Here is a 25,518-nt window from a genome sequence, read left to right as displayed (position 1 = left end):
TTTATGAATATCCTTTAGCGTTGCTTGCCTGCTAAGCTAAGGTATCCCCTGACGAGCACGACTTCTGTCATCCAGTTCACTTCACCTCAGAGCGACTGTGTTGTGGAGTGCTAATCACATCTGCAGGAGCACCACATTACAGCCCGTCCTATCATCAGCCTCCCTCTGGGGGTACATCAGAGAGCAGGTGAGTCACGACTATTTGTGGGAGGGAGGGAGGGAGGGAGGGAGGGAGGGAGGAATGGAGTGAGGGAGAAATTTGCACTACCTACGTCAGCAAGGTCAAACAATGGCTGCGTTTAAAATCACTTTGTCCACTATAGTACGTATTGTAGTTGTGTTATTAGTATTGTAGTGTGAAAATGTATTGCTTTTAGCTAATCGCTTGTGACATGAAATCAAAACAATAGTCTGATCTTTTTGGATTGCTTTTGAACATTGAGTCGTTAATCCAGTCCATTTGAACTGATAGTGATTAAACGTGTTCATTCTACTAATGACTCATTGGAATGAAAACGGCTGAAAGTTTGGACATGGTCAATGGCATGGAAGAAGTTGAAGGATAAAATAAGATTAGTGTTTCTTAAGAAAGAATCTTTGCGCTTTTTTATTTTTGAATGAAAACATTTATTTTTATAGTTAATAATGAGGTTAAACATTGGACGATACACAAACAAAAATGGTTGATTACTAATAGTAATACAGTCGAATACAATTTTTAATAGGCTTTATTGGGAAAGTTTACTTTATTGGTCAAATAAAGCTTAAATTTTAACAATGGTATATATATATTTTTAATATAAAAACAAATTCATGGTTACATTAACACAACAGAAACTAAGATGAATTAAAAAGGGCAATAGACAGTAATTACAGCCCAAAGTAAGACTGAAAATTATTTTTTAAATCATATTTAACAAAATACGGCCATAAATTCTATCGGCATCAAACACGATTGAACTAGATATAAATTTTTTCTGCAAAATCTCAAGTATATACCTATTTCATTTTAATTATATTTGTCTGAACGTCCAGATTTGAATAAATGTTGTGCGTCAGGTTGTCCTTGGAGCTATTTATCTTGGCGGATAAATGAATTTTCTGCATGACTCATGGCGCACTATAAAGCCACACTTTAACAACACCAGCGCACCAACGCCGACCTTCCGCGTTGAAAAGACGGACTGTTACACAACGTCATTGGCATTCCTTTCATACACCAAAGCATGCGGCAGTGGACGCCATGACGGATGACGCGTTGCGTGACTTCATGGTGGGAAAAAAAGCTCTTCTAGATTTATATTGCGTCCAAACCAGGCTATTACTGTGTCAGCTCAAATAATGCCACTCCGGCATCCATTTTTTTAATAGTGCGTATATTGATTAGGGTCGGAACGTCCTTGACTGGTCGCCAGCCAATCGGAGACCTAATATAAGGCAACTACTCGCGTTAATGTCTACGTTTGAGTCTTGAATGAACAGAAAATGACGCTGTGAGAGAAGAATTTAGTTGCCTGTCAATCATTAACAAGCCTCAAAAACATCTATCTATAGGATATTTTGTATTTATAATTAATCCAAAATGATTTTTTTTCTGGAAGTTTGAGCGTTTCTAAACGACAAATATGAAATATTGAAACTTGCTATTGAAAAGTGAGTGAAAATTTTATCTGTTGCCAAAATTGTACATTACAAAAGTGCTCAAATTTCAGAAAAGTCGAACTTCAATCTACAAAATGACTATGACATAGTAATATCAAAAATTAAGGTACATTAATTTATTCATAGCATTGAAATAACCCCCAAAACTGTTGAGAAATGTCACATTTTTATTGTTTCTATCCTCCACGACCAATCATTTCTTAAAACAGTACATACGAAGTCCAACGTGACAAACGTATCAATTCCCGCAGTGCCTCCAAATCACCACTAGTTCGCTACGCTAACAAGTTTTCGTTTTTTTGCACGCTATTTTTTCCAGCGGTTTACTTCTTTTTATAATTGTGTCAGTTAAAGATAATCAATTAATAAATCACTGTCACAGTTTGCTTATTTCAACCGTATTCCAACCAAAAAAGGGTGAATAGTTGCCATGGAACAAATGATATTCAATGTCAGATGTTCTACTTTTACAAAGTTAAAACTGAGGAAGACTTGATGTTTTTTTCATCTGTTGTAATTTTAACACAACTAAAATAATACATGATGAAAAAGCCCGCTACATTCTTTCATCCCACCGAACATACATAAGAAAATTCCAGGAGTCTTTTTTGTTTGTATTTCCAATCTTTAGTGGAGAAAAGCTAATGGAAAAGTTCACAGCACAATGACGTTGAATTGTGTCGCTCTTGTCTAGCCAGAATTAAAAAAATAAATGAATTCAAATGTATTCAAAACCTGAATTCCCTTTGTTGTGCACAAGTGCTTTTCACTATTATTAATTAAGAGAGAAGTGCAAACGTGGGTAATCTTTTCAAATTCACCTCTTTTTTTGCCAATTCTTCATGCAAACAAACAAGGACACTTGAGTAGGATATCTATTCGTCATGATAGAAATAGTAACATAAATGTTTCTTCCCGACAAAGTGCTTTTTGTTTTGATTTTTTTTTTTTGGAACTTTAAAACTGTACTGTCTTTCACTTATTTACATCGTTTCTGACATAGTAGTAATACTAGTAAAAGTCGCATGCGGTAAATACAATTTGTTTGAAAATATATCCAAAGACAAGAGGCGCTAGATGTTAATCTGATGTGGAGTGGATTAAAAAGAGGCCTTCTATATCACGTCACATGGCATCACAGTGGAGATTAAGGTCTTTATCGCCAATCTTTAAGTGTTCCTATCATGTCTGTTCAAGTTTTTCTTTCAAGGATTTCAATGACTTTTTCAATCTATCCAACAGATAAGAGTATGATGGGGTTACATAGGAGGACTATGGTCTGGTGAGGCGGTTCGAGAGGCAGCCATGACGCTTTCACTTTCCCCCCGGCCAAGTTCAGTTGCTCGCAAACCGCCGTACAGTCTTTCTTCCACCGCCGCGACCAGTTTATCCGCCAGGTCGCTCGACGGACTGCTGCTGTTGTTGTTCCTGTTTTCAACTCGAGGGTCCACGCAACGCGCCAGCTGCCGGCTGCTTGTGCTTTGAGTGTCGGAAGAAGGTCGCCGACCGGTCACGGTCGTCTCGGAGGCGGTCCCGTCGCCGGATTCTCTCGCTGTGCTTTCTTTGGCCGCCTCCTCGCAGGCCGCCGCGATCTCGCTGGCTTCTTCGTCCGCCGCGCTGGCGATGCGTGACAGTGTGCTGTGGTACCTGGTGTCCAAGGGGTAACTGGCGCTGTCGCCTCTTGGCAGCGGGGTGAACCTCTGCCTCTCCAAAGATGGGGAGTAGCGACCCCCCGATCCGGGGTCGCTGTATTGCTTGTGTCTCTGCCACTGTTTCCGCAGGTGCGCCCTCGAGCGGTGGCGAGTCCGGAATGGCGAATCCGGCTGGTCGAACCTGGGGTCGTGTCGGAGGAACTCGTTGAAAAGAGCGTCGGTTTTCTCGTCGATGCTGTAGTCGCGGCGGTGTAGACGGACTCGGTGAGGGCTGGAGGGCTGAGAGATGGGCTTCAATACTTGAGATGTCACATGCGAAAGGGGGTCTGATTTCTGAGGATCCGGGAACGGGAACTTAACGGTTGAATAGGGTGGTTGGAGCAAGAAACCACTTTTGCGTTTGTCCTCTGTGCTTTCCCTTAGATCGTCTTCCACTTCTTCCTGGAGCAACTTGGTGTCTGTGCTCTCGCAAACGGAGCCTTTTCTACCTGAGCTCGTGAAGAACAACCTTCTCTCCGAGGCGGTCTTTCCGCGAGGGGTTGTGGGAATCCCAAAAAGGCGCATCTCCTCGGGACCTTTGGATGGTGTTTCGATAGAGGCATAGCCACTGTCCATTTGAAGGAGTTTGCGGGTACTCCCGTCACCTTCTCCGTCCACTCCGTTCCCCGCCTGGCCGGGTCCGCCCGACGCCCCCCTGGTACCTCCGTCCGTTACCTCTCCTTCTGCTCCGGGTTCGTCGTCCAGGTCTTGGGAGAAACAGCTATCCAGCTGTCCGGCTCGCGTTCCACTCAGTGACGAGACGCTTTCCGCGTCACTGCGGATGGATTCCCGGTCGGTGCTGCTCTGATCCGAGGAGGCGTATTGCTCGAGGGAGGCGCGTAAGCTCCAGATGTCTCGGTAGAGAGACGGCTGAGACTCGGCGGTCTCCTGCCTTAGCCCGAAGCCGAGAGAAGAACCCGAATCTGCCCTTGACCTGCTCTCGACTCCTAACATTTCCTCTTCTCCTTCATCAGCTTCCATCTCACAATTTTGAGTCAAATCATGTGTTTCATCCTCTGCAGTTTCCCCAGATAAGTCTTCATGATGCAAGACATTGGCTTCCTGTTGTGACTTTACCGAGACCTCCTCCTGTAGAGGATTAGACTCAAGGCAGCCGCTGTCTGTCCTTGCATCGGATTTTAATCCTTGCTCTACTACTTGGTTATCCGAGATGCTGTTTTGCCTCTGGTTTGAGAAATCCTCAGTTGGCCAAGTTGCTTCTTCTTCTCTTCTGCTACTGTCCCCACTGACCTCCAGATTAAGCCTGAAAACAAAAATGAAGAACTGCAAAATACTGTGTGGCAGAGATGGTGGACATGACCTGACTCAACATAGGTTGACCAGTTTAGGACTATGTATTGAGTGCTATGACCACTTTACCTGTGGAGGAAGACAGTGGTGGTCTGACCCGTTGAAGGTTGAGACAGAGACTCTGCAGACAGAGACTGGAGGCCACTGGTCTGACTGGGAGTTTGCGGAAATGACCCCGTCGCATCGTTTCGGATAGAAGAGTCGTCCTCGGTGTGGTCGGTGGTTTCGCTTGCGGCTCTTTGCCTCTGGAAGGGTCTTCTCTTTGGGGATCCTGCATGAGTAGCCCATGTCATAACACAGGGTAAAACATTTGCTAATAGGTTCTGACAATATCGCCTCACAAACCTTTGGCATCCAGACTGGCAGCCCGGTGGCTCCTGTCAAACTTCCAACGCTTGAAATATGGCCCGGCTCCCTCCAGACTGGTGTGTCGCCTCAGTTTTGACAAGAACTGTAAAACTGAAGTCTGGCCAGATGCAGGGGTGGTCTTCTCCCTCATCAAGTGTTCACTCAGAACTTCCCCTCTGCCTCCGAGAGCTTCCAACTACCCAGCAAAATCAAAGGAAAGAGGGAAGAGATAAGCCATGAATCTATTTGCCAAATAGTCTATGATAATAGCTAAAGTACCCAGATAGTCAAGCTGTCAGTGCCATACAGTAACATATTGAATTTAGTGCATACTAATTTGGGATCCTTGTCCACTTTTAAGTGCGCCATATGTTAGCAAATTTGTTCCGAAATATATTCGTACATTTTTATCGCTTAATAGGGGGAATTGCAGTCATTTATAAGGAGAGCAATTCACCAAGATTGACGGGTATGTCTTTCTAATTCCAAATATATAACTGGAACAACTTTGTTTTGAAACAATTGACTGTAATGTAGTGAATTTCTATGTCGTCGTCTTATGGAAATCTCAAATTCTTATGCTCACAGTTAGGGAGCTCCTTCTAGAAATCTGGTTGAGGAGGATGGAATGATGCGTGTCTCCAGGCAGACCTCTGCTGCGGCTTTGGCCCAACCAGTCAGAAACTCTTCTTTCTGTCGGCTGGGAGACAAAAGGAGCAGATTTTTATCTCCAAACTTAGCATAAATGTGCGCTCAAATCGTGAACAGTTGAGATGGAGTCTTTATAAGCTGACTAGGCTATAAAAATGGATATGTTGTCTTTTAATTGTAGGGCTTGTTTCAAATTTGAAATCCGCATTGTACCTGGTAAATGGCGAGAGGAAGTTTGGAAGTTGGCGCCTCGCTGACGTTGACCAAACTGCTCTCATTGGACTCACACTCCATGATGGTGAGGATTTTCAAGTCGCACGGGGCCGGCGTCAAGTGGAGGTGAGTCAGACGAGCTTTTTTAAGGTGGTGAAAATCACCCTCTGTCAAAGTGTACCTGTAAAGTAAACAATGGTCTGTCATTTTGTGGCTCAGTTACCAAAGGAGAGCTCATCTGATTGGTACCTGCGTCCTTTGTCTTCTGTCATCCTCTCGTTTTCAAACAGAGCCGATTCGTTGAAGGAAACCCTGCGGCCCGTCAGCCCGGTGGAAACAAACCTCTCGCATTCCCCGTCGTGACAGCCGGCGGCCGACAGGGTGTCGGATTCGTCCAGGCGGACGGCGATCTCTGATTGACGAGAGCGACAATGAGTGGCAGTTGTGATGACCCCACCTGAGAAGATGGCGGATCTGACCTTGCGTGGGCTGAGAGTCTTCAACGTAAGTCGTGTTTGTTTTCTCGGGATCATCGCTCGCCCTGAAAGACACGTGGACAGTCTGTCATCGCCACATGTTAGGATAGCTACAACAATATCTGTAGAATTAAAATCCCCTAAGAACGTCGCCGTATATTGAGAGCTCTATCGCTCTTCCACATGCTGTTGCATTGACTGTGTAAAACTGGTGTGTCAAACATAAGAACCGGGGGCCAGAAGTGGCCCGCTAGGGGTTCAAATCTGGCCTGTGACAGGCACTTTGTAGGTCAATCGTACTGTACGTACTTTTTTTCAACAAGGCCACCTCAAAACCAGAAGTTAGTCAGTTTTTTTATCATTAGCATGGAACTACTGCACACCATATCCTAGCTACAATCACATTAGTCCATTCACATTCAAAACAGAGCCTTCAATGTCAGCCAATGAGTTCAAAAGGAGTATTAAAATGCCATGAAAGCAACAGTAAGTAACCAAAAAAATGCCCCAAAATCAACATGAACAGAAAAACGAAGTAAAGCATCCCAAAATTCCTTTTAAATCAATAGGAAATGATCCTAAGTTTGGCCTGCAACTACCCTAATATGAATGTGACATTAATGTGGCCCGCAAACCAAACCCAGTGTGACACCCCAGAGACAGAAACGTCTATACGAAGCACCCACCTGGAGTAGCGGCGCCCGCCCATGCAGCAGCGATGGCAGAAGAGCAGCAACAGGGAGAGCAGGACCAGCGTCCCCCCAGCGAAAATACTCAGTAGCACCAAGAGCAGCGCATAATTTTCCACCTGGTCCGCCGACACAGGGACATCCTGGTGGGATACATTAGTTTATTTGTCAGATTTGACATGACATGATGATTTCCAACTTGAGGCTGGGAAAAGATGAAGACATTTTGTCTCCTGTCCCTGGCTGGTTTACAGTAAACAAGCCACCCAACACATTCTATTTTTATGTTGGTCTATTATGCACAAAACTGAAATTTTTTAGTCATTTTTGGCCGGGTTTAGTGAAAGGAAATCATTTTCTCGCCTTGCTGGACCCCCTAGAGGGCCTACTCCCGGTCCACGGACGCCATGTTTAACACCCCTGCTTTTCACAGTCAATGAATAATGGTGTGTCTAATTTTGTGTCGTTCTAAATAAGAAGCCCACACGTTTTGGTTGTCACGCTTTGTTTTGGTAGCGGCTTTAGTGAAGCTAGAACTGTGCAGTCATGGATTTTTCTCCCTTTCCAACCAAGAATCTGCTGCATTAGTCGCTCAGCTAAGCGACATTTTATCTAATAAGGATTAGAATTAACACCCGTAGAGTTTCCACGGTGATTTTTGAGCCCGAGACACGTGCAAAGAGACGGCACTCTCTGGAAGTAAAAGTGCGTGCGCTAATCGAAACGTCAGCGAGACCCTTAATTCAATTTCGGTGGGCTTCTGGACGAGCGGGGGAAATGAGGCATCCCAAAGGCTAAAAATGGAAACGGTGGGAGGATGCGGACGCACATGAGCAATCCCGGCGGCCAGCCGCTTTGAGCATCCCGCATCTGTTCTGATGTCACGTTCCGCCGGCAAAGGAGAAGGAAAAGGGTGGGCGGCAGTAACTGGGTCACCATCCTTCGTGTCTTTTTATGACAAGACGAGCATGGTGAACTTTGATAAGGATTGATTATTGCTCACGTTTTGATTCGGTATACAACTATCTCCTAAATATCCAACGGCATGTAATGTAATTGTGCCCCCCACTATTTCATTGAAAAATACTTTAGAATTACTACCCCCCCCCCCCACTTAATAAGCAATTATAAAAATAGAATATAGCCTGTGATGTTTTCCTTTTGAAGCTCAACATTTTATATTTGTTTAAAGGGCTACTCACTGTCGAATTCTCCGTCAGAGTTGCCAAAGCGGGCGAATCATTGCTCATGGTCCAGGTCGGTGTAGGCCAAGCCTGTACACAAATATACAAGTATACAAGTTAGCTAGTATCTACTGTGTATGTATATAGAAATCATCTTTCTAGTGTAGGATTTGAAAAATGTATGGATTTAGTGTTGACACCCTGGAACAATTAATTCAACCATTCAAAAACTAGCTTACAAGACAATTTAAGATATTTCTGTAAAATGTTGTAATTGTGCTGCATCCAAATCCAATTCAGATCTCATTGTGTGCTGTTTACATTGAATTTAATGTGATCCCTGACTGGTTGAAAATCTTTTATTGTTAATGTTTACTCAGCTATCATCAAGCCAATGAACGGTTGGTTGGATTATGAGCATTTTTTGGGCCATTTTGCTCTCCGCCGTCTGCAAAAAAAAAAAATAATAACTCGCATAGACGCCTATAAATGGCGAGGGCAATTATATAAACTCCCGATTTGATGTTTTTTTTTTTGCAAGCCGTTATCGCTGATGACAGTGGTTCCCAGCCCCCAAAAATAATTAGACAAAAAGGCTTTCCAGCCATCACATCTGGACCCACATTCACATTGATGATTATTTTGGAAGGCGGGAGGATTAGGACCCTCGCTTCTTTTTTTTTTTTTTTACCGCCAGGCCGCCAAAGTAATGGATTAACATCAGACAGGTGCATTTTCAGGGATAATGTTGCCTTTTTAAAAAGGAAAAGAAAGCCATTTTTTTTGGATATTGCAGATGCTTTTTTGCTCCCATTTTCTTTGTGAGGGAGAGAAAGAATGCACCACAAGATCTCAGGCGGCGTAATTACTGTATGTACACGGCAGGTCCTTGATAGCACAAGCACATTTTCTCGCCATGTGACTAAGCACAGCATTTTATGTAATATCTCAAACATACCAACTCAGAGGTGATGCTTTGTTAAGGAGGAAGGTAACTTCATTGTTTTGTAATTGACGTTAGTTTTTCTTAAAATGAGACTTTTGATAGAAATAGTATTCTGAAAAAACAGCTTGTATTGACGTTTGCAACTTTGAAGTGATAAAAGGAAAAGGAGATTGTTTGGATTGAGATGAGTGTTTGTTTGTTATTATGTTGGAAGGGTTGACATTGTTTTTTGGTTAAAGAAATGTCGAATCGGGAGGTCGTTTTAGTTGTTTTTAAGTTGAATCTTAATTGTATTCAGTTCAATTTGTCTTTAGTATCATTTGAATGCTTTAGATAGTTTTTTTTACATAACTCAAGTAAAAAAAAAACACTAACATGATTACCTGTAAAAAATAAATAAAACCAGGCAAATAATTGGACATCCAAGTTGTCAATCAGCAAAGCAGTGATCAAAAATATGTGTTTGAAACTGGTTATTTTTTAAGAAAGACATCCTTTTAAAGACATAATGAAAAGAAAAAGTGATATATTCCCCCCAAAGAATCAATTTTTAACTATCACATCACATCATAAAACAATATATGTACATGCACAGAGAGTCAGTCATACATAGGTCACTTTTTTCCAATTATTATGTGCTGGTGACAACATGCTCTAACAAGAAATATCAGAATGTCTAATTACTATATGTAAATCCATGTTGCCACGAAATAATATGTCATGTTAAAGTACTTTTGGTTTGTGTCTAGGCTGGCTGCCGCAGACGCTTGTCTGGAGTGAACGTGTGATGCATCTTACGTTCTAAACAAACTGTGTCCAAGATGCTGCTCCCCTCCGCCCGGTCGCACGCGATCGTTAGAGCGACATGGTCGTCGGCGTCTTCCACGCTCCGGCGTCCTGGCCCCAGCCCGCCTATGGTGGGAATACACAAACCATGGTCAAGTGGAGCCACCACCACAGCCATGGAGCGGTTGGTCCGCTCACTTTGTGACACTCGCCTGAGGGAAGCGATGTCGTAGTAGCAGGTGGTCCTGGCTGAGCTCGGTTCCGCTCTAGCCTCCCCCACGTCCGCATCCTTGAATCGGGAGCGTCGCCGAGATGCGCCGGAGTTATGAATGAAAAGCGCACGCCATTGGACACACCCACACTACCGCCCGTCCCTTCTTCCGACGAGACACGTGACGTGCCTCTGACGGTGCTGATGCTGCTCCCGCCGACGATGATGATGATGTGAGATGGCGGTGGCTCCCCATTCAAATCCCCCCTCCGCCACCCCCCCCCACCCCCCCATTCATCATCTTGCAAACAATTGATGAATGGACCCCCAAGTGTGGTGCAAATCATTCAGACACATTTCAATGTATGGTTGATGTTTGACCGCTATTTCTTTTTTCCTAGCCGAGCGGTGATGTGACGGACGTCATCGTATTGTAATGTCTCTTGAAACCACACAGTGGTAGCATTGCGTTGCCAGCCTCCATTTGGTGATGGGTAAGTAAAACTGATGAAAAAATGCACTCACTGTACGATCATTCTCAATAACAAATCACTATTTTTTGGTCATATAAATGAAATAATTCTGTTTTTTTTAAATCAATAGAAATACAGTAGTTTTGGCCCCCATTTTTGTCATCCATTTATTGCAATAAGAGTGGTAGTTAACCATAACATTGGAGCAATATGTAGACACACCAGAGAATTTCACACATGTGGGGACAATAATGCAAAAAACACCATGTCCATATGAATATGTGTGTGTGTGTGTGGTGTGGTGTGTGTATTTGCTCTACGAATGCTGACGTCAGAGTTGCGTCTGTGCACGCTCCGGAGAGCAGGACATCCTTTGGAATTGTTCTTGGTGAGACCCTGAGAATGTTAAGTAGCCAGGTAGAACCTCCCTCCCTCCCCCTTTCACAAATTACCATACATGTGCACATTTTAGAATGCATGTTCATTTTCTCATGCACTTCCAAGTGCATGAACTCAAGGTTGTGAAGGCCTTGATTGTGAAAGAGTAAACAATGAATAAGGTAGGTAGGTGATAATGTAGCGAGTGAACGAGTGACGCAGACCGGAAAAAGCAGGGGGGGGGCTGTTGTGGGTGTGTCTATTTTTAGCCCCGGAGAGGAGACACGTTTTAAGGCGCATTTGTATTCCCTCGCAGGCCGTGCTCTCCTCCGCGTGTCATGTGACAGGTGCAGCCCCGAAGCCCGTCTGTCTGTAAACCAAAGATGGGATGTGAATACTAAAGAGGCTTTTGCACGAGGCCGGGGAAAGTCGAAATTCATCTCCCGGTGGTATGCCGACTTGAAATGAAATCCCTCACCGTGACAACACGGTACAATTTGTCCCTAATAAGGAGAAATGAGCATTTCACGAGTGAGAAGCTTCATCTGTGAGTAATTGCATGAGTGAGAGTATCAGGTTATGTATTTTCAAGGTCATATGAATGTAGATCTTCAATTATCTGTCCATATCTTGACAAGATTCAGGAAATATTTCAGGGTAGGCCAATATTGAATGCCCGTGACCTTTGATCTCTGCAGCGGCACTGCATTAAAACTGATCATAGTTATGCATAAATGGACTCAAAAACACTTTAGAAAAACAACAGTGAGTCAGCACAGTTCATTGATATGGCTCCAAATACAAATGAAACCTTTTCTAATAATGTCATAATTTCCTTTTTTCTCAGAATACTGACTTCTGTCTCTAAAGTTGGATTTTGGCCACATTCAGTGGCACTAATCTTCTTCCGTATGTAAGTAACAACCAACCTCATTGAAATATTTTTGGAGGTCCTGAATTTGAATGCCCTCCTAATTGAAGTCTACTATAGTAATGAATGGTGAACATGTTTTACCCGGCGTCACCACCAGAAGGTGCTATTGGTGACTATTGAATTACAAACGTAGAAGACAGAACCAGGAAGTGAACGTAGTCGTTGATCCGAAGCATCAATATCAAAGTTCTTCTTTTAAATCTTCCTATTTTTCCGTTGACACCATCAAGTAAGTCCTTCGTTAATGTTGCACTTTGGTTGTTTGTGTGCTTCTTAGACGTCATGTGTTTGTTATCGAATTTCAAAGCAGGAAGACCAATAGATAACTTTGTTGTCAAATTTAAATGTATGTCTATACTGTAGTAACGAATTTTCAGCATTTAACCTTGAACTTACAAATGATCAACATGCCAGACCTTTTCCTTGTTTTAATTATACATATTTAAAATAATAATAAATTAACTCTATATAAGGACCTCTCATTTTGACTTATATGGCCTATAGTTTCGAATTTGAAAAATATTTAATCCGTTTTTTGGTTCCAAATGATGGCAATAGACCTTTAACCAATATAATATATAATATATTGACTTTTTTCAATTGTCAATGACATTTCATCTAAAAAACTATTTTGATTGGAAAAGCTGTCAGCCAGTGACCTCCGTCACCTCTCAGTCAAAATGGATTGGTGATGTCACTATCAGCTGATGAAATCTGCTCTAAAGTTAATTTGATCAAATTAATTGATCAAATGTTTTCTACTTGTGTCCTTCCAGTATGACGGACGTGTGGCAGAGCGCCATGGATCACGCCGTGGCCGTGGCACGAAAAGCCGGACAGGTACGCGCACCCGCCGGGCAGCTCGTGGTGGACCAGCGAATAACGGCACGCTGTCTTGGAGCAGGTGGTGCGTGAAGCGGTGGGCAGCGTGCAGTCGGAGGCGGTGATGCTGAAGAGCTCTTCCATCGACTTGGTGACGCAGACAGACCAGAAAGTGGAGAAACTCATCATCCACTCACTGCAGGAGAAATTCCCAACTCACTGGTACTTGAATGGATGAATGACGTGTGTATTGGCGCCGCCAGTTGGGGGGAAAAAATTAAGCCTCCTCATCTGGGCACTTGTAAAAAAAATTCTGGAGGCGCCACTGCGCGAGAGTGCTCAGGTTAATGGTCGGGGGCGTTGTTGTTGTCGTCATTGTCAGTTTCATTGGGGAGGAGTCGGTGGCCGCAGGAGAAGCTTGCGTCCTCAGCGACAGTCCCACGTGGATCATCGACCCCATTGACGGCACTACCAACTTTGTCCACAGGTCAGTTCTTGATTTAGATTTTCTCCCATGGGACGCTAACTTGAATCCTTTCCTCTTTAGCTTCCCTTTTGTCGCCATTTGCATCGGATTCTCCGTCAACAAGCAGGTGAGAAGGCACAGTCGGAGGCGGGGTAGCCGTCAGTCCACGCCATTTGTCTCTGCCTCACAGGTGGAGTTGGGTGTGGTCTACAGTTGCCTCCAAGACGAGATGTACACGGCCCGTCGGGGGAAGGGTGCCTTCTGCAACGGCCGCCCGCTGCAGGTTTCCCAACAGCAAGGTTTGCGACGTCCATTATGAGGGCGCCGGAACCGAAAGTCATTTCCCGCTGATTGTCGCCAGATATTCGCAAATCCATCATCGCCACCGAGTTTGGCTCCAACCGCGATCCGTCGACGATGGACAAGGTCTTCTCCAGTCTGAGGAAGGTGGTCAGCATCCCGGTCCACGGGTAAGATAACGGTCGCCTCGCCACACCCGCCCGCGGTGACCTGGCGAGTCGCGATCGCAGGGTACGCGGTGCCGGAAGCGCCGCCATCAACATGTGCCTAGTGGCGTCGGGCCGCGTGGAGGCGTACTACGAGACGGGCATCCACGTGTGGGACATTGCTGCCGGATCGGTGATCGTCTCTGAGGCCGGGGGAGTGCTGTTGGACGTGGAAGGTGAGTGCTACGTGGCAGCCGGCCGCCTCGCCAAGTGCCGACTAATGCGCTCGCTCCTGCGCAGGTGGCCCTCTGGACTTGATGTCCCGTCGCGTTCTGGCTGCCAACAACCGCAGCATTGCTGATCAGCTGGTGAAAGAAATTGATGCCTTCAATCTGCAACGAGACGACGAACCTGCCTCGTGACCGACGTCCGGATTGCGCTCCTTCATGTGTTTTCACAAAAAGGTCTTTAAACGCACACATCACACGCACATTCTGTATTTTGTGAATGAAAAGTTAGTGATAATCCTTGTTCAATATACAAAACCTGAACAAAGCATCATGTTTGATTTTTTTTTTTTAATATAGTTTTGGGTTGCCTGGGATTGCTAATGTGATACTAACATGTCATGATACTAACATTTATATTTAGAAAATACTTTAAAAAATAGTATGTTTTTAAATGACTTGTCCTGCGTCCGTCCATTGGTGGTTGCCAACAACAAAAATAATTTAAATTTCCCCCCAAAAACATAGCAACCCAGAATTATCCTAATATCAGCAGTAAATGATCGACACGTAAACAGGAAATCATGCTTTAAATTCCTTTATTAGCAGAGCAAAAGCTTTCAGGTTTGGACGGGTGTGGCCCGCCACTCCTTGCCCTCTGTGAGCGCTCGCGGCTCATGCACAAAAACACTGAAGCGAACGCCCTGATTGGCCGCCGCCCTGACAAACCTAGCATTAGCCGTCAGAGTCAGTGCCCGCAGGCGGTCCCCGGTGCCGAAGATGAGGAGCGAACGGCGATTGACCTTGGCGCTGGGGGCTAGGGCCAGAGCCCGCTCCGAAGGCCGGTCATCCACCAGCCGCAGGCGGCCTAGCAACAGCCGCGCACGCTCCTTCTCGCCGGGCCCGCCCAGCGTGTTCAAGATGGTCTGGAAGTCGTCGACGGCGGCTCGGCAGGCGTACAGCTCCTTGTCGGCCATGACGGCCTCCAGGACGGGTAGGACCGGCCGGAGCCGCTCCTGCGCCGCCTGCTCGGTCAGGACGGGCTCGCGGAAGGCCAGGCGACAACGCCCGTGGCTCAGCGACGACACGTAGGCGATGAGCGCCGTAATGTCCAGGTTGACGCGGCCACACTCTTCGGGGCCGGCGTCCGCCGGGAACGCCAGGCTGGCTAACACCGTGCTGCGGTCCACCCGCGTGTCCACCGACTCAGGTTCGTCCCCTTCGTCGTCGTCGTCATCTTCCTCGTCGTCTTCGCCGTCTACCTCCTCACCGCCCTCTGTCACTACAGCGTCGACAGCCACCACGTCGCCGCGGACGGCCACGCCCATTTCCTCCAGGCGGCGGGCCACGGGCTCGGACACGCCGTTGTAAAAGGCGAAGACCACCCGCGGGTGGACGTACCCCAGCGGTCGCTGTTGGCTGGCGAGCGCAAAGTCCTCGGCCTGCCCGACGATGGTCTTGGCGCCGTAGCGTCCACGCCCCTCCCAGATGTTGTGCAGCGCTTCCGCTTTCCTGCCCACCGACTTGACCCAAGTGCGCCCGCCGTCGCCCACCACGTCCACTGTCAGCGTGCGAGCACGCCCGTCGGCGTCTCGGTAGGAGAAGACACGCAGCACGGCGACCACTCCCTCCAGGCTCTCGGCCGAGTCCAGCACGGCCCTCAGGTGCGTCAGGTTAGTGCTGTTCAGGTGGGACGCTTTGAGCGCCACCTGGTCTCCGTCGGCCCGCCGTAGGAAACGGAGCTCGGCGCGAAGTTTGCTGCACAGCTTTCCACGTCCTTCCACAGCGCCATCTATTTGCTCGGCACGCTGGTATAGGGCCTCCGCCGCATCCATCCGCTCCCGTAACATGTCCTGGAGGGACATGCTGCACGCATTCTACCTGGGGACATGTAGTTTGTAACACAACTGGTCAGAGACCCTCGCTTGGCAGCCATCTTAGGACAGTTACATAAGTTTATCACTATTAGATCCACTAGCATTTGCAGCTAATACATTCATTCACAGCCAACCCTCCAATATCCGCTGTCATTGGCAGTTAGTCTATTTATAAAATAACGCACACATTATGCGACTTCCCAACAGTGACAAATGCTGTTATATAGTCACTGTGCTCAAATAGGTCGAATCTGCTTGACAAAATGTAAAGAAAATGGCGGTCGATGACTAACATTTAATAACAGGTTGAGCACAACAAATGTGTTTGGTTGGAGTTCACTTTACGTCATAGTCACATTACATTTGAAAATATATATGGAAAAAGACGAGAACTTACTATAACTACTGTACTCGAAGAACCGTGATTCACCGAACCGATTTCTGTTGCTAACTAAAACTTCTTCCCTAGATATCATATATTTGAGGAGAGATGTCTAAAGTTGGAGTCACCATTGCGTCACAAGTGGTCTTAATTGTAAAGGACGTCAGGTGAGTGATTTTCTCTACTAAAGTACCGATAACTCGGTTTATCAGCGGTTCATGAACAATTTTGTATATATCAAATTGCATATTTTGGGGGTATGTAATTTATTGCAGGGGTGTCAAACCATTTCTCCAAAGACCTAATAAATCTTGCTAAAACTTGCAGCACCTGACATCAATCAACTAAGAACTGCAACACTTGTATTACATAAGATTGGGGTACATTAGGTCCTTTATAGATTTGGTTTGACACTCACTGCTTTGCTGAATTTGACATTTAAAATAAATAGTTTTCCATTGGTTGGTCGCTATTTCAAAGTATAAATGCTTAGTTTGACATTATTGTTATCAAAAACTCTGCTGCAAAATGGCCGACAACAACTTTTCTATGACGGGCTTCCTTGTACATATAAGGAGTTTTAACAGGGCTAGATTAGACAGTTAAGGTCTTTGCCATGGAGAATTTAGCTGCGTTATCATAGAAGCAAAATACACAAATAACAATGATCATGCAAACATGGTTTGTCAATCAGACATAACTTGACTAGCGACGCATCGTTTGATTGGATAATAAATACTTTATTCATCAGTCCAAAAAATGATTGACAGGCAGCATGCTCGGGGTTGAAGGGGTCGTCTAAGGCACATGTTGAAATGCGATTAGGTCTGGTCCATCCAGCGATAACCTCAAAAATAGTGTTGCACCGATACCAATTTTTAGCCCAGTGTCAGCCAATGTCGATACTGTGCTGATACTTAAAAAACCCACAATTATTATTTATAATTACAAAATGACTGCATATCCTTTATGAATACATGATGATGAATAATGCCCCTACCAACATGGTAGCCGTATTGGTGGTGGCAACGTCCTTGTAACAGTCAATCCGTTGAAGTCTGATAATTGCATGGTTTAGGGAAGGGTGACAGGGGCTTTGTTTTTTTTGCGGCCATTTTAGCTAAGACAGATGGAAACTATATCTTAAGAGTACATACTGTGAAGCATCTGGGCATTAATTCTCAATTAGTATTCAACGATACCAATGCCAATGTTTTAGAGCCATATCGGTATCAGTGCAACACCACAGGAAACGGGGGCTTGAGGTCAGCAAGGGTCAAAGGTCAGCCTTCATCAGCTCTTGGCTTGTTTCCTTTTTTGAACGAGCTCGGCCAACATCTTGTACCGGATCATGCATTCCTCCTGGGAAAAAAAGAGAAAAATGCTCAACATGGTTCTCCTGCACAACGCCAAGCTAGCATTAGCTCACCTTTGATTTTCCGGGAACCACTTTAGCGATGCGATCCCAGCGTTCCGGGCTGCCTCTGGGGAACTGTTGCAGAGCCATTTCTAGAAGTTTCTGCTGGTTCTGAGTCCATGGTGCCACTTCCGACTTGTCTTTTTCTTGCTCCCGTCCCGGCGGCTCGTCTTCATCCGCCTCGTCGGGGTCAAAGTCTTTCTGCCGTCGACACCTGAGAGTACCCCCCTCAACACTGTCGGTCGCGCACTTTTTGTTCTTGCGTTTGGCTTCTTGTTCACCGTCGCCAACGGGCACAGACGGGCCTTTCAATTCGGACAGCTTCACCAGACCTGCATAGGGGGACGTAGAGGAGATAGACTCATTTTACTTTGATATCTGAAAACAGGGGTATTTAATTATAAACAATGTAAATATATTTTTGAATCATTTGTTGCATACAAAAGCAAAAGAATGTGATTGTGACATTCCAACCTGTGTTTTGGTGGGAGAGATCTTTGGCTTGTTTGACTTTTGTGGTCACCTGCCAGAGGATTTAAAAAGAACACTTTCATTTGAACAAGGCAAGACTGTATTTTAGCTAGCGTGAGGTTCGGGGGTGGCGCTTACATCGGTCACGGTCCTGCTTAGCTCATGTGCGATTTTCTCCCAACGTCCGGGCGTCCCTCCTGGAAATTTGCCCATGAGTCTGCTGAGCAGGCTGACGTCATCCTCACTCCACTCCGCCGTCACCTTCTTCTTAGTGGGCTTGGGGTCCTGGAGCCATTGGTCCAGTTGATCTTCCACTTCCTGGATGGAGGGGGAATGCTGGGAAGAAGGCCAATCGGCTTGCTCCGCCGACGGCTGGTAGACGGGAAAGTCTATCTTGGGTTTCTTAGTCTTTGGTCTCTTCTCTCCTAGAACAGGAAAACATAGGTCAGCTTCCACCACCCGGGCGTGGCGGACAAAGCGGACGTCTTACTGGCTGCCGCTTCTTGTTGAGCCTTTTCTTCTTCCTCTTCTTCCTTCAGCTGCTGCTTCATTTGCTGGTAAGCCGAGTATTGACGTTGCAGCTCCTGCAATTTAAAAAAACTAGCTTCTTTAATGGGCCCTGGAGCATTTGCAGTATCCCCATCTGGGTAACCCAGTGAAACATTTCTGACTTCTAGGTATTTTACCTCCAGGGTCTGCGGCATGTGTTTGATTGACAGGTATATCCACACGCTGACTTTCAAAGGAAGAAGATCCTGCCAATGGGGGCGCTCCTGGGCCCTGTGCAAACACAACCAGTTACTAGTGGCGATGATGTCACACAGCAAATCAACGCAGCTAATGACCATGACTCGGCACTAAAAACACTGATTGCAAATGTACGCACCTGTCAGGGTTGCTCTTGACTTCTTCTTTCGCATTGGCTTTCTTCTTCTTCTCTCTCTTTTTTTTGGCCAGCATCTCATCCTGCACAAGCGTAGGGTTGATATCACCTGCTGCAGAATGCACGTGGGCACACACAACTCACCAGTTGTTTCTCCAGGTAGACGGACCAGATGACGGCGTAGTGCCCCACGGTGACGATGACAAAGAGCAGGAAGGCCAGCTCGCCGTTGCTCATCTTCCTCACACGACGATAGTAGAAGACGGGTTGCCGCCAGTCGGGGAGACCGTTGGCCAGGATGTCGTCGTACCTGGAGGGCGTACGTGGAGGTCGGGAAAAAGGTACGGCGGGTGGACAAGTGACGGGTGGTAGCTTACTTGTGTCGTCGCTCATCGTCTTTCAGGACTTCGTAGATGGCCACCAGCTGTACAAAATACACACAAAATCAATGTTGCTCTTTTTGTTTTTTTGTGTCGCTACGCAGGTCACCTGTCGGAATTGCATTTCGGCGTTTTCATCTTTGTTCTTGTCGGGATGGAGAACCAGCGACAGGCGGCGATACGCCTTCTTGATTTCCGACGCCGTCGCATCCTGGACAGAGCACACAGTGACATGGCTGATGTTCACACTGAAAAAGGTAGACATGTTTCTCTTTTTCCCTTTCTAATTGACTGTTTTAGTCAAAAGATACCTTTGCTGGGAAACTAAATTGGTCGTAGTAAGACCAATCAGCCTTAACCTTGTTGATGTTCCCAGCTCCACTCAATAGTTTTCCAATCGGCTCTAGCTCCCAAGAGTATGTAAGTAATGCATGCAAAACAATAGGAACTAGCAGGACAATATCTATCTTGATGTGTTAACTCATTGGCTGCCATTGACAACAAGAGACAACTCCGGATCTGTATCAATTTTCATTGTTTTGTGTCAGGGCTGATTAATTGCAGAATTATTTTTGCCTGTAAACTCCAGGTAAGCCAGTAGAGGGCATGCACGGTATTCAGTTTTACAGTCAATGTCTCTAGGTTGAGGGAATGAGCCCGGTGGTCGGAGTTCATTTGCAACCTGTAATTTTTGGTTGTTTGAGCCTGAGAAATGGCAATCCAAATCACAACCGGATAGGGTCGCGAGCACGGTTACCATGGTGACCGACCTGCTGGAGCGCCATAAAGTTATAGAAGGTGTCTGGGATCTCCTCGACCAGGTCCAGAAGCTCCAGGTCTGCCTGGTCCCATGCTGCCGACGGCAGGCCGACGGACGCTAGAAGCAAACCGAGCAATGCCAGCCGTCCGGCCGCCGTCATCGCTAGTCCCGAAGGTTCCTCTCAGACTCGTTCGACCAGGGCCAGCTCAGCGGACCCGCAACACGGAAGTGGTCGTCGGCCACGTCCGGGTCAGGCAGAAGCGACTGACACACAAAGTCCGAATTCGTCACCTTTGCGTGAAAAGCTCAAAGAGAGATGAAAAGCGAAGCTCCATCTTTAGCATTTTGCGAGGCCCAAAGAGTAACAAAGAATCGAGTCTGTCCTGTCAAATACCTTGTCCGATCTGCTGTGCGCATGCGCAATGGTTCGTGCGTTAATGATTACGAACTACAGCAAACCAGCTGGGCATAAGAAAAGACAAAAAAAGACGAAGAAAAACATTGTATGTTTACAAACGATTTGGTGAGTAACCAACCGTATTAATTGGGGCAATGACTTTAAAATAGTATATATGATATATTATATTTACTTCCTAGGTGCCCTTACAGGTGACAGACAAACCAAAGTCGATTTATAACAAGTATTTTTCAATTTGACACGCAGTAAAACGTTTTTAGTTTTTAAATGAGTGTAACTTATTTAACAAAATGTCCTGCTACCCTTCCAGTTCAAGTAAATTGGACGTCTACTAGGGATAAACCAGTGTAAAATGCTTTCATTTCGTTTTAAGGGCCGCATCTTTGGACATTTGAACTTCAGTTGTCCTGTTCTAAGATGGCCGACAAGGGAGGATGTCAATCCCAAAGTTCCTTACAGTAAAAAGGGACAAATAGAAGACTAACTTTGGATGTAATAAAAGTCACAGTGCTTAGAAAAATATTGCAGGAATACTTTGTGATAATATAAAGTATGAATGTTTATCTTGTTTTTGAAGTGTTTTATAGCAAGTGTTTTTTCCTTTCAAGGTGGATCTGCTAAGTGCGAAGGCGCCCTCTACTGCCAAGAGGTGCAATGGAAGGCTCAGGGGCCACATCCAACCAGCGCATCTTTCAACCTGGGCCGCAAAGGTAAGTCATTTTTATCTACTTCACAAGAAGTTAGTGTAAAGTGATTTAAGCCTTAAACTAAGGATTCCTTTATTCAACCAGAATGCGTCACAACATGATGACATCACACAAGTGAGAATTAGTAAACAGTTAAACATGATGACATCACAACAGTGTTCTTAACCGGTACTCTAAAAAAAATAAATCTTGACTGATGCAGAAAAAGGACAACGTGAGTTTTAGCCCTTAATGAGCTTCAGGGGCATCGCTGCCTTATGAGTTTTTAAGCGGACGTCACGCCATCATTAAAAGTGTTTTGAAAGGGAGAAGGAAAAAAAAAACAAATATTTTGGAGCCAGCGTCACTTCATTTTTTGGGACGACTGATGAAATTTGTGAGTGAGTCCGCTACCCACAAGGCATTGTGTCGAACCATTTGTCCTTCCAATATCGGTCTTGAGTTTGTAGGTCAGTGAACAGATACATGGTTGCCACGGTGACCCATTTTGGCCGGCCTACTTCTTCGGCCTGCGACTTTTCTTTAAACGACAGCGGTCAGAAAGAAAGCAGGTTTTCGGACGGCGTTTCTGCCGCAGCCAACGTGAAATCTTTGGCTTCTTTCAAAAACTCGCTCAACTTTGCAAGTGTTTGCCATCGTCAAATGACACTTTGACACTACGTGGCAATAAAAAGGGACGAAGGGGGATGACGTCAGACTTTTATATTTTCTTTCCAATGTGGAAAAGACTTGCAGGGTTAAATCTACGGTGGCTGGAAAGCGTCAGATAATTTGGACATTTTCAAAACAAAACAAAAATACAACACGAACGCAAAATGACCACAACGGAAGCAGAATCAAAAGAGTAGATGCTTATTGGTTGAGTCTGCTTTGTTCCCATCTGTATTCTAACATAGTGGATACTATTTGCGGCTGTTTGTTTTTTTTCCCTGTTTTTGGTGGTTTACCAACTTTTTAGCAAGTTTTTTTTGTGGTTTGGAAAACATTTTTTTCAATTTTTTTGGGTGTTTCAAAATTCAAACTTTTTGCCCCATTATTTTCAGTTTTCCTAGTTTTTGTTATTCGTTTGGGCCATTTTTGGCACTCTTGATATTGATTTGTGTTCTGCGTGGATTGCATTTGTTACTATTTTCAATTGTAGTGCATGCATTACTCATTAACAGTTGGCAGGCGTACCTACCGTTGTGGCCATTAGCGTTCGTGTTTGGAATTTGTAAATTGCCTGACACCATTAGGCCACCTGGAAAAACCCGCCATTTTTTCAGGAGCAGCCGCACTGCTCCACGATCATGTCGTGAATGTCTTTCTTGACGATCATCTGCTCGTCGTCAAAGTAAAGCATGGACATGGCTCGCAGCCTCGTGGGTACGCAGCACGACTTGACATTCTGGAAGGGTCCGTAACCCCTCATGCGGTATTGGTCGATGACGGCGGCGTGGAAGGAAAGGGGAGACCCCCCGCCGGCCACGCGGTTGGGACAGTCCCCCTCGCAGTAGTTGGCGCGGTAACCGGCCGGGGCGATGATCCAGTCGCTCCAGCCGATGTCTTTGAAGCTCACGTAAAAATGCTGCTTACAGCACGAGCGCGTCTTGCCGTCGCAGTCCAAGCTGCGGGCAGCTCGGCGCCGGGCCGCCTCCTCCCTGGCCCGAAGCGTCACCGTCAGGAAGGGCCGATGCGATTGGTCGGCGTCGGCGGAGGGCAAAACCGGCGCGGCGCCGGCGTTGGCGCACAGCGGGCAGGTGAGCCGCAACCTCAGCGGACCGTCGGCTCGATCCAGCGAGACCTGGACGCAGCCCGGCGCCGCGAGAGCGTGCCAGCCGCTGCGCCGCGCGTCCACCGTCTTCTCGGCCACCGTGGCGCCGGCCTGCAGGTGCAGCTTGACTTTGCCCTTCCCTCGGTTGGAACGCACCGATTTGACAAAGATCCAGAGCTCGGCGCGTTCCACCAGCGCCGATTTGCCGGCCTCCTTGGAAAGGTCAAAGGTCAGGGTGTTCCCGGCCTCTCCTGGCAGAGCAAAAAAATGCGTTAGCTCGGCTATTAGCGGGAGTGCTAAAAAAAGACCGGAGGCGGCCATTTTTTTTCTTCCGGGCAGACCAATTAGCGCGTCTGAATGAAGTCCTTCTTCCCTTCGTGCCTCCCACTCATTAAGCAACCTTTTCAAAAGGGCCGCTATTAATATCTCGGTGTTTGCTCGCCTGGTTCGGGCCACACAAATTGTTTGCGAATCTGCAGGAATGTTTAACTGGTTGACGGTGCTCGCCGTCTAATCCGTTTTGACATGGAGCTCTAGATTTTAAACGTATTTACTTTTTATTTTGCTTTCTCTTAGTTTTTTTAAAAACTTTTTTAACATTCTTGAAATATCCATTGAAAACAATAGATATTTTTAAAAATATTTGTAAACATTTTTATTTCTAAAATGTAAAATATATTTTATGTAATTAAGTAATAAGGCCATACAAAGTTATTTATGTAAAGAAATTTCTATTATGAGATTTTTGGGTGAAAGTTGTGATAAGAGACTCAAGTCGTAGTGTCCCTAGAAAAAAAGTGTAAGTATCGCAAGAGTAAAGCCATGATTTAGAAGAAAAAAGTTGAGAGAAAGGTTGTTGTACTCTGGTGATGATAAATGTGTACTATTGTAACCCTCCCACTTTAAATGGATTTGTCATCTCTCACTGTTAATTTCAACAAGAAAACTGTCAAATACCATGTTAAAGTTCTTCAGTGACCGAGACTCTGAAATTCTATCGTTATGTTAGAATTCAACATCATGACAAGAAATCTTTCTTTCTGTTATGATTCAATATGCTTTTCCTTGTTTCCAAACAGGATTGCAAGCCTCATTCCCATCCCGTCAGTCGAGGGTGCTGACCACCGAGCTACATCCAACAACCACTTCCATAATGCGGCCACAAGTTTCCCCGACGGACTTACCCGCTTCGGCGAAGGCGATGACCTCGGCGGCGGTGTTTCCCTCGGGGTCGGCGCCATCGGGCTGGACCTCCACGCTGCCGTCGCCGGCCACCCGCCCCACGTGGACCTTCCGGATGGCGTTGAGTAGCGCGGCGCGGGGAAGCGTCCGCGTCAGGTTGGGCCGCGCGCTCAGGTGCAGCACGTTGAGGATGTGACGCTTGACGGCGTCCACCACGTCGCTGGAGTTCCTCTTCAGCTGGCAGGAGGCGCAGCCGGGCGACTCCGCCCCCTGCCGGGCGCCCGGTAGAAGATCCGCCTGGGGGAGCGGCGGCCAGCCGGCCGCGCACAGACGCAGGACCACGGTCAGAGCGAGGAGACGAGCTCGAGTCATGCTGACGAGGGGTCGGCGCGGGTCCGCTGCGTCCGCTCTGCTTCTTGTCGAGCGCTCCGCTCGCATACGTGCGCCAATTATACTTGGGGGTCCGTCTGAGCCCTCCCTCCGCCGCGCAGGAATTTCCCTGTGAGTCAGCCACCTCGCACGCACCCGCGTCCGTCCTCCCGAACGAATGTCACGACAGAAGAGGAGGACCGAGCGCGCGACGTGTCCCTGATTCACTGATGCCCGACGCAGGCACACACACGCACGCACGCACGCACAGTCGTGAGTCACGGCGCCATCTCCATCATCATCGCCTCACGTGGAGGAGATACTCGGTCGGTGTGAGATGAATTTTTAGAAAGCAAACTTGTTACAATCGCAGCGCAGATGGAGCGTGCGCGCGCACACACACACACACCCGCGTGCGGGCTCACACCCTCTGCTGGTGGGATTCAAGTGTTACATCACAACTTCACATGGGACTTGAAAGTGCAATTTTGGATTAAAAAAAGACATGACGAAGGAAGGGAAGACCTGGTGGGCGTGACAGGAAGTCACTACTCCAAAACTAAAAGTCAGGAGTTTGGCCCGACTTGTACACCTTTTGGGATCGCTTGTTTGATCTCTATAGAGTTTGAGTCGGGGTTAGAGAAGGGATTTCAGGGTCAGCCATGAACTCCAACGACCGCCTTATCCCTCAACTTTAACCATCAATGGCAAAGACAGCAATTTCTCAGACTGATATTAATTCAATTGACTGAAATATCTGTCCAATCCAATGTCGTTTGCCAACAATGTACAGTAGGTAAGTAAATATTGAAAATAATTGAATGTAAATTGAAATAGTAAATGGATGTTAATATCAATGTTGAAACTAGTGGTAAACGTCTATTCCATTTGAAGCCGAAGGCATGTCTTTTCTCGAGATAAGATCTTTAAAACTTAATTTAATTTAGCTGTTTTTTTAATAAGTGTAACTCATTTGCTGCCATTGTCGTCAATAGACGTCCAATC

General features: G+C 46.1%; 5 protein-coding genes and 1 long non-coding RNA gene across 9 annotated transcripts; 2 read left to right on the top strand and 4 right to left on the bottom strand.

Annotated features, from left to right (window-relative positions):
• The first annotated feature begins 32 nt into the window (after nucleotides 1–32).
• LOC144201313 (uncharacterized) lies at nucleotides 33–5,430 on the top strand. Its single transcript, XR_013327311.1, has 3 exons — nucleotides 33–187; nucleotides 2,905–3,578; nucleotides 3,738–5,430. It is a non-coding gene; the product is annotated as an uncharacterized LOC144201313 (long non-coding RNA).
• LOC144201293 (voltage-dependent calcium channel beta subunit-associated regulatory protein-like) lies at nucleotides 1,810–10,354 on the bottom strand. 2 transcript variants are annotated; one of them, XM_077723800.1, is made up of 11 exons: nucleotides 10,156–10,354; nucleotides 9,970–10,083; nucleotides 8,244–8,315; nucleotides 7,039–7,184; nucleotides 6,356–6,417; nucleotides 6,126–6,288; nucleotides 5,877–6,057; nucleotides 5,599–5,712; nucleotides 5,010–5,208; nucleotides 4,734–4,935; nucleotides 1,810–4,617 (listed from the first exon to the last, which is right to left on the bottom strand). In XM_077723800.1, the coding sequence occupies exons 3-11, from the start codon at nucleotides 8,289–8,291 to the stop codon at nucleotides 2,922–2,924; spliced, it is 2,811 nt and encodes a 936-aa protein (XP_077579926.1). In that variant the 5' UTR covers nucleotides 8,292–8,315; nucleotides 9,970–10,083; nucleotides 10,156–10,354; the 3' UTR covers nucleotides 1,810–2,921. The 2 variants fall into 2 exon arrangements, with proteins under 2 accessions (XP_077579926.1, XP_077579924.1); XM_077723798.1 differs by having other exon boundaries at nucleotides 10,170–10,354.
• Nucleotides 5,601–14,142, top strand: LOC144201302 (inositol monophosphatase 1-like). 2 transcript variants are annotated; one of them, XM_077723812.1, is made up of 14 exons: nucleotides 5,601–5,759; nucleotides 5,845–6,002; nucleotides 6,167–6,380; nucleotides 9,921–10,401; nucleotides 10,570–10,662; nucleotides 11,867–11,932; nucleotides 12,730–12,793; nucleotides 12,858–12,997; nucleotides 13,158–13,262; nucleotides 13,323–13,368; nucleotides 13,432–13,540; nucleotides 13,603–13,711; nucleotides 13,772–13,923; nucleotides 13,988–14,142. In XM_077723812.1, the coding sequence occupies exons 7-14, from the start codon at nucleotides 12,731–12,733 to the stop codon at nucleotides 14,107–14,109; spliced, it is 846 nt and encodes a 281-aa protein (XP_077579938.1). In that variant the 5' UTR covers nucleotides 5,601–5,759; nucleotides 5,845–6,002; nucleotides 6,167–6,380; nucleotides 9,921–10,401; nucleotides 10,570–10,662; nucleotides 11,867–11,932; nucleotide 12,730; the 3' UTR covers nucleotides 14,110–14,142. The 2 variants fall into 2 exon arrangements, with proteins under 2 accessions (XP_077579938.1, XP_077579937.1); XM_077723811.1 differs by lacking the exons at nucleotides 5,601–5,759; nucleotides 5,845–6,002; nucleotides 6,167–6,380; ... (1 more) ...; nucleotides 10,570–10,662; nucleotides 11,867–11,932 and adding an exon at nucleotides 12,034–12,182.
• Nucleotides 14,143–14,496: 354 nt separating this feature from the next.
• c9h7orf25 (chromosome 9 C7orf25 homolog) lies at nucleotides 14,497–16,343 on the bottom strand. Of its 2 annotated transcripts, none has more exons than XM_077725264.1 (2): nucleotides 16,189–16,343; nucleotides 14,497–15,795 (listed from the first exon to the last, which is right to left on the bottom strand). In XM_077725264.1, exon 2 carries the CDS (start codon nucleotides 15,777–15,779, stop codon nucleotides 14,535–14,537), a length of 1,245 nt encoding a protein of 414 aa, XP_077581390.1. In that variant the 5' UTR covers nucleotides 15,780–15,795; nucleotides 16,189–16,343; the 3' UTR covers nucleotides 14,497–14,534. The 2 variants fall into 2 exon arrangements, with proteins under 2 accessions (XP_077581390.1, XP_077581391.1); XM_077725265.1 differs by having other exon boundaries at nucleotides 14,497–15,803; nucleotides 16,189–16,339.
• A 546-nt stretch (nucleotides 16,344–16,889) lies between these two features.
• Nucleotides 16,890–20,497, bottom strand: dnajc1 (DnaJ (Hsp40) homolog, subfamily C, member 1). Its single transcript, XM_077723804.1, has 11 exons — nucleotides 20,095–20,497; nucleotides 19,434–19,535; nucleotides 19,322–19,368; nucleotides 19,089–19,254; nucleotides 18,948–19,027; nucleotides 18,748–18,841; nucleotides 18,552–18,645; nucleotides 18,200–18,486; nucleotides 18,065–18,113; nucleotides 17,603–17,922; nucleotides 16,890–17,535 (listed from the first exon to the last, which is right to left on the bottom strand). The coding sequence occupies exons 1-11, from the start codon at nucleotides 20,242–20,244 to the stop codon at nucleotides 17,467–17,469; spliced, it is 1,458 nt and encodes a 485-aa protein (XP_077579930.1). The 5' UTR covers nucleotides 20,245–20,497; the 3' UTR covers nucleotides 16,890–17,466.
• Nucleotides 20,498–21,256: 759 nt separating this feature from the next.
• Nucleotides 21,257–25,204, bottom strand: LOC144201297 (inhibin beta A chain-like). Its single transcript, XM_077723805.1, has 2 exons — nucleotides 24,147–25,204; nucleotides 21,257–23,213 (listed from the first exon to the last, which is right to left on the bottom strand). The coding sequence occupies exons 1-2, from the start codon at nucleotides 24,580–24,582 to the stop codon at nucleotides 22,471–22,473; spliced, it is 1,179 nt and encodes a 392-aa protein (XP_077579931.1). The 5' UTR covers nucleotides 24,583–25,204; the 3' UTR covers nucleotides 21,257–22,470.
• Nucleotides 25,205–25,518: the final 314 nt, after the last annotated feature.

This window comes from Stigmatopora nigra, chromosome 9, assembly GCF_051989575.1.
Source record: "Stigmatopora nigra isolate UIUO_SnigA chromosome 9, RoL_Snig_1.1, whole genome shotgun sequence".
Lineage (NCBI taxonomy): Eukaryota > Metazoa > Chordata > Actinopteri > Syngnathiformes > Syngnathidae > Stigmatopora > Stigmatopora nigra.
The sequence above is the reverse complement of the archived record's forward strand: the minus strand, read 5'-3'. Positions and strand labels throughout refer to the sequence as shown.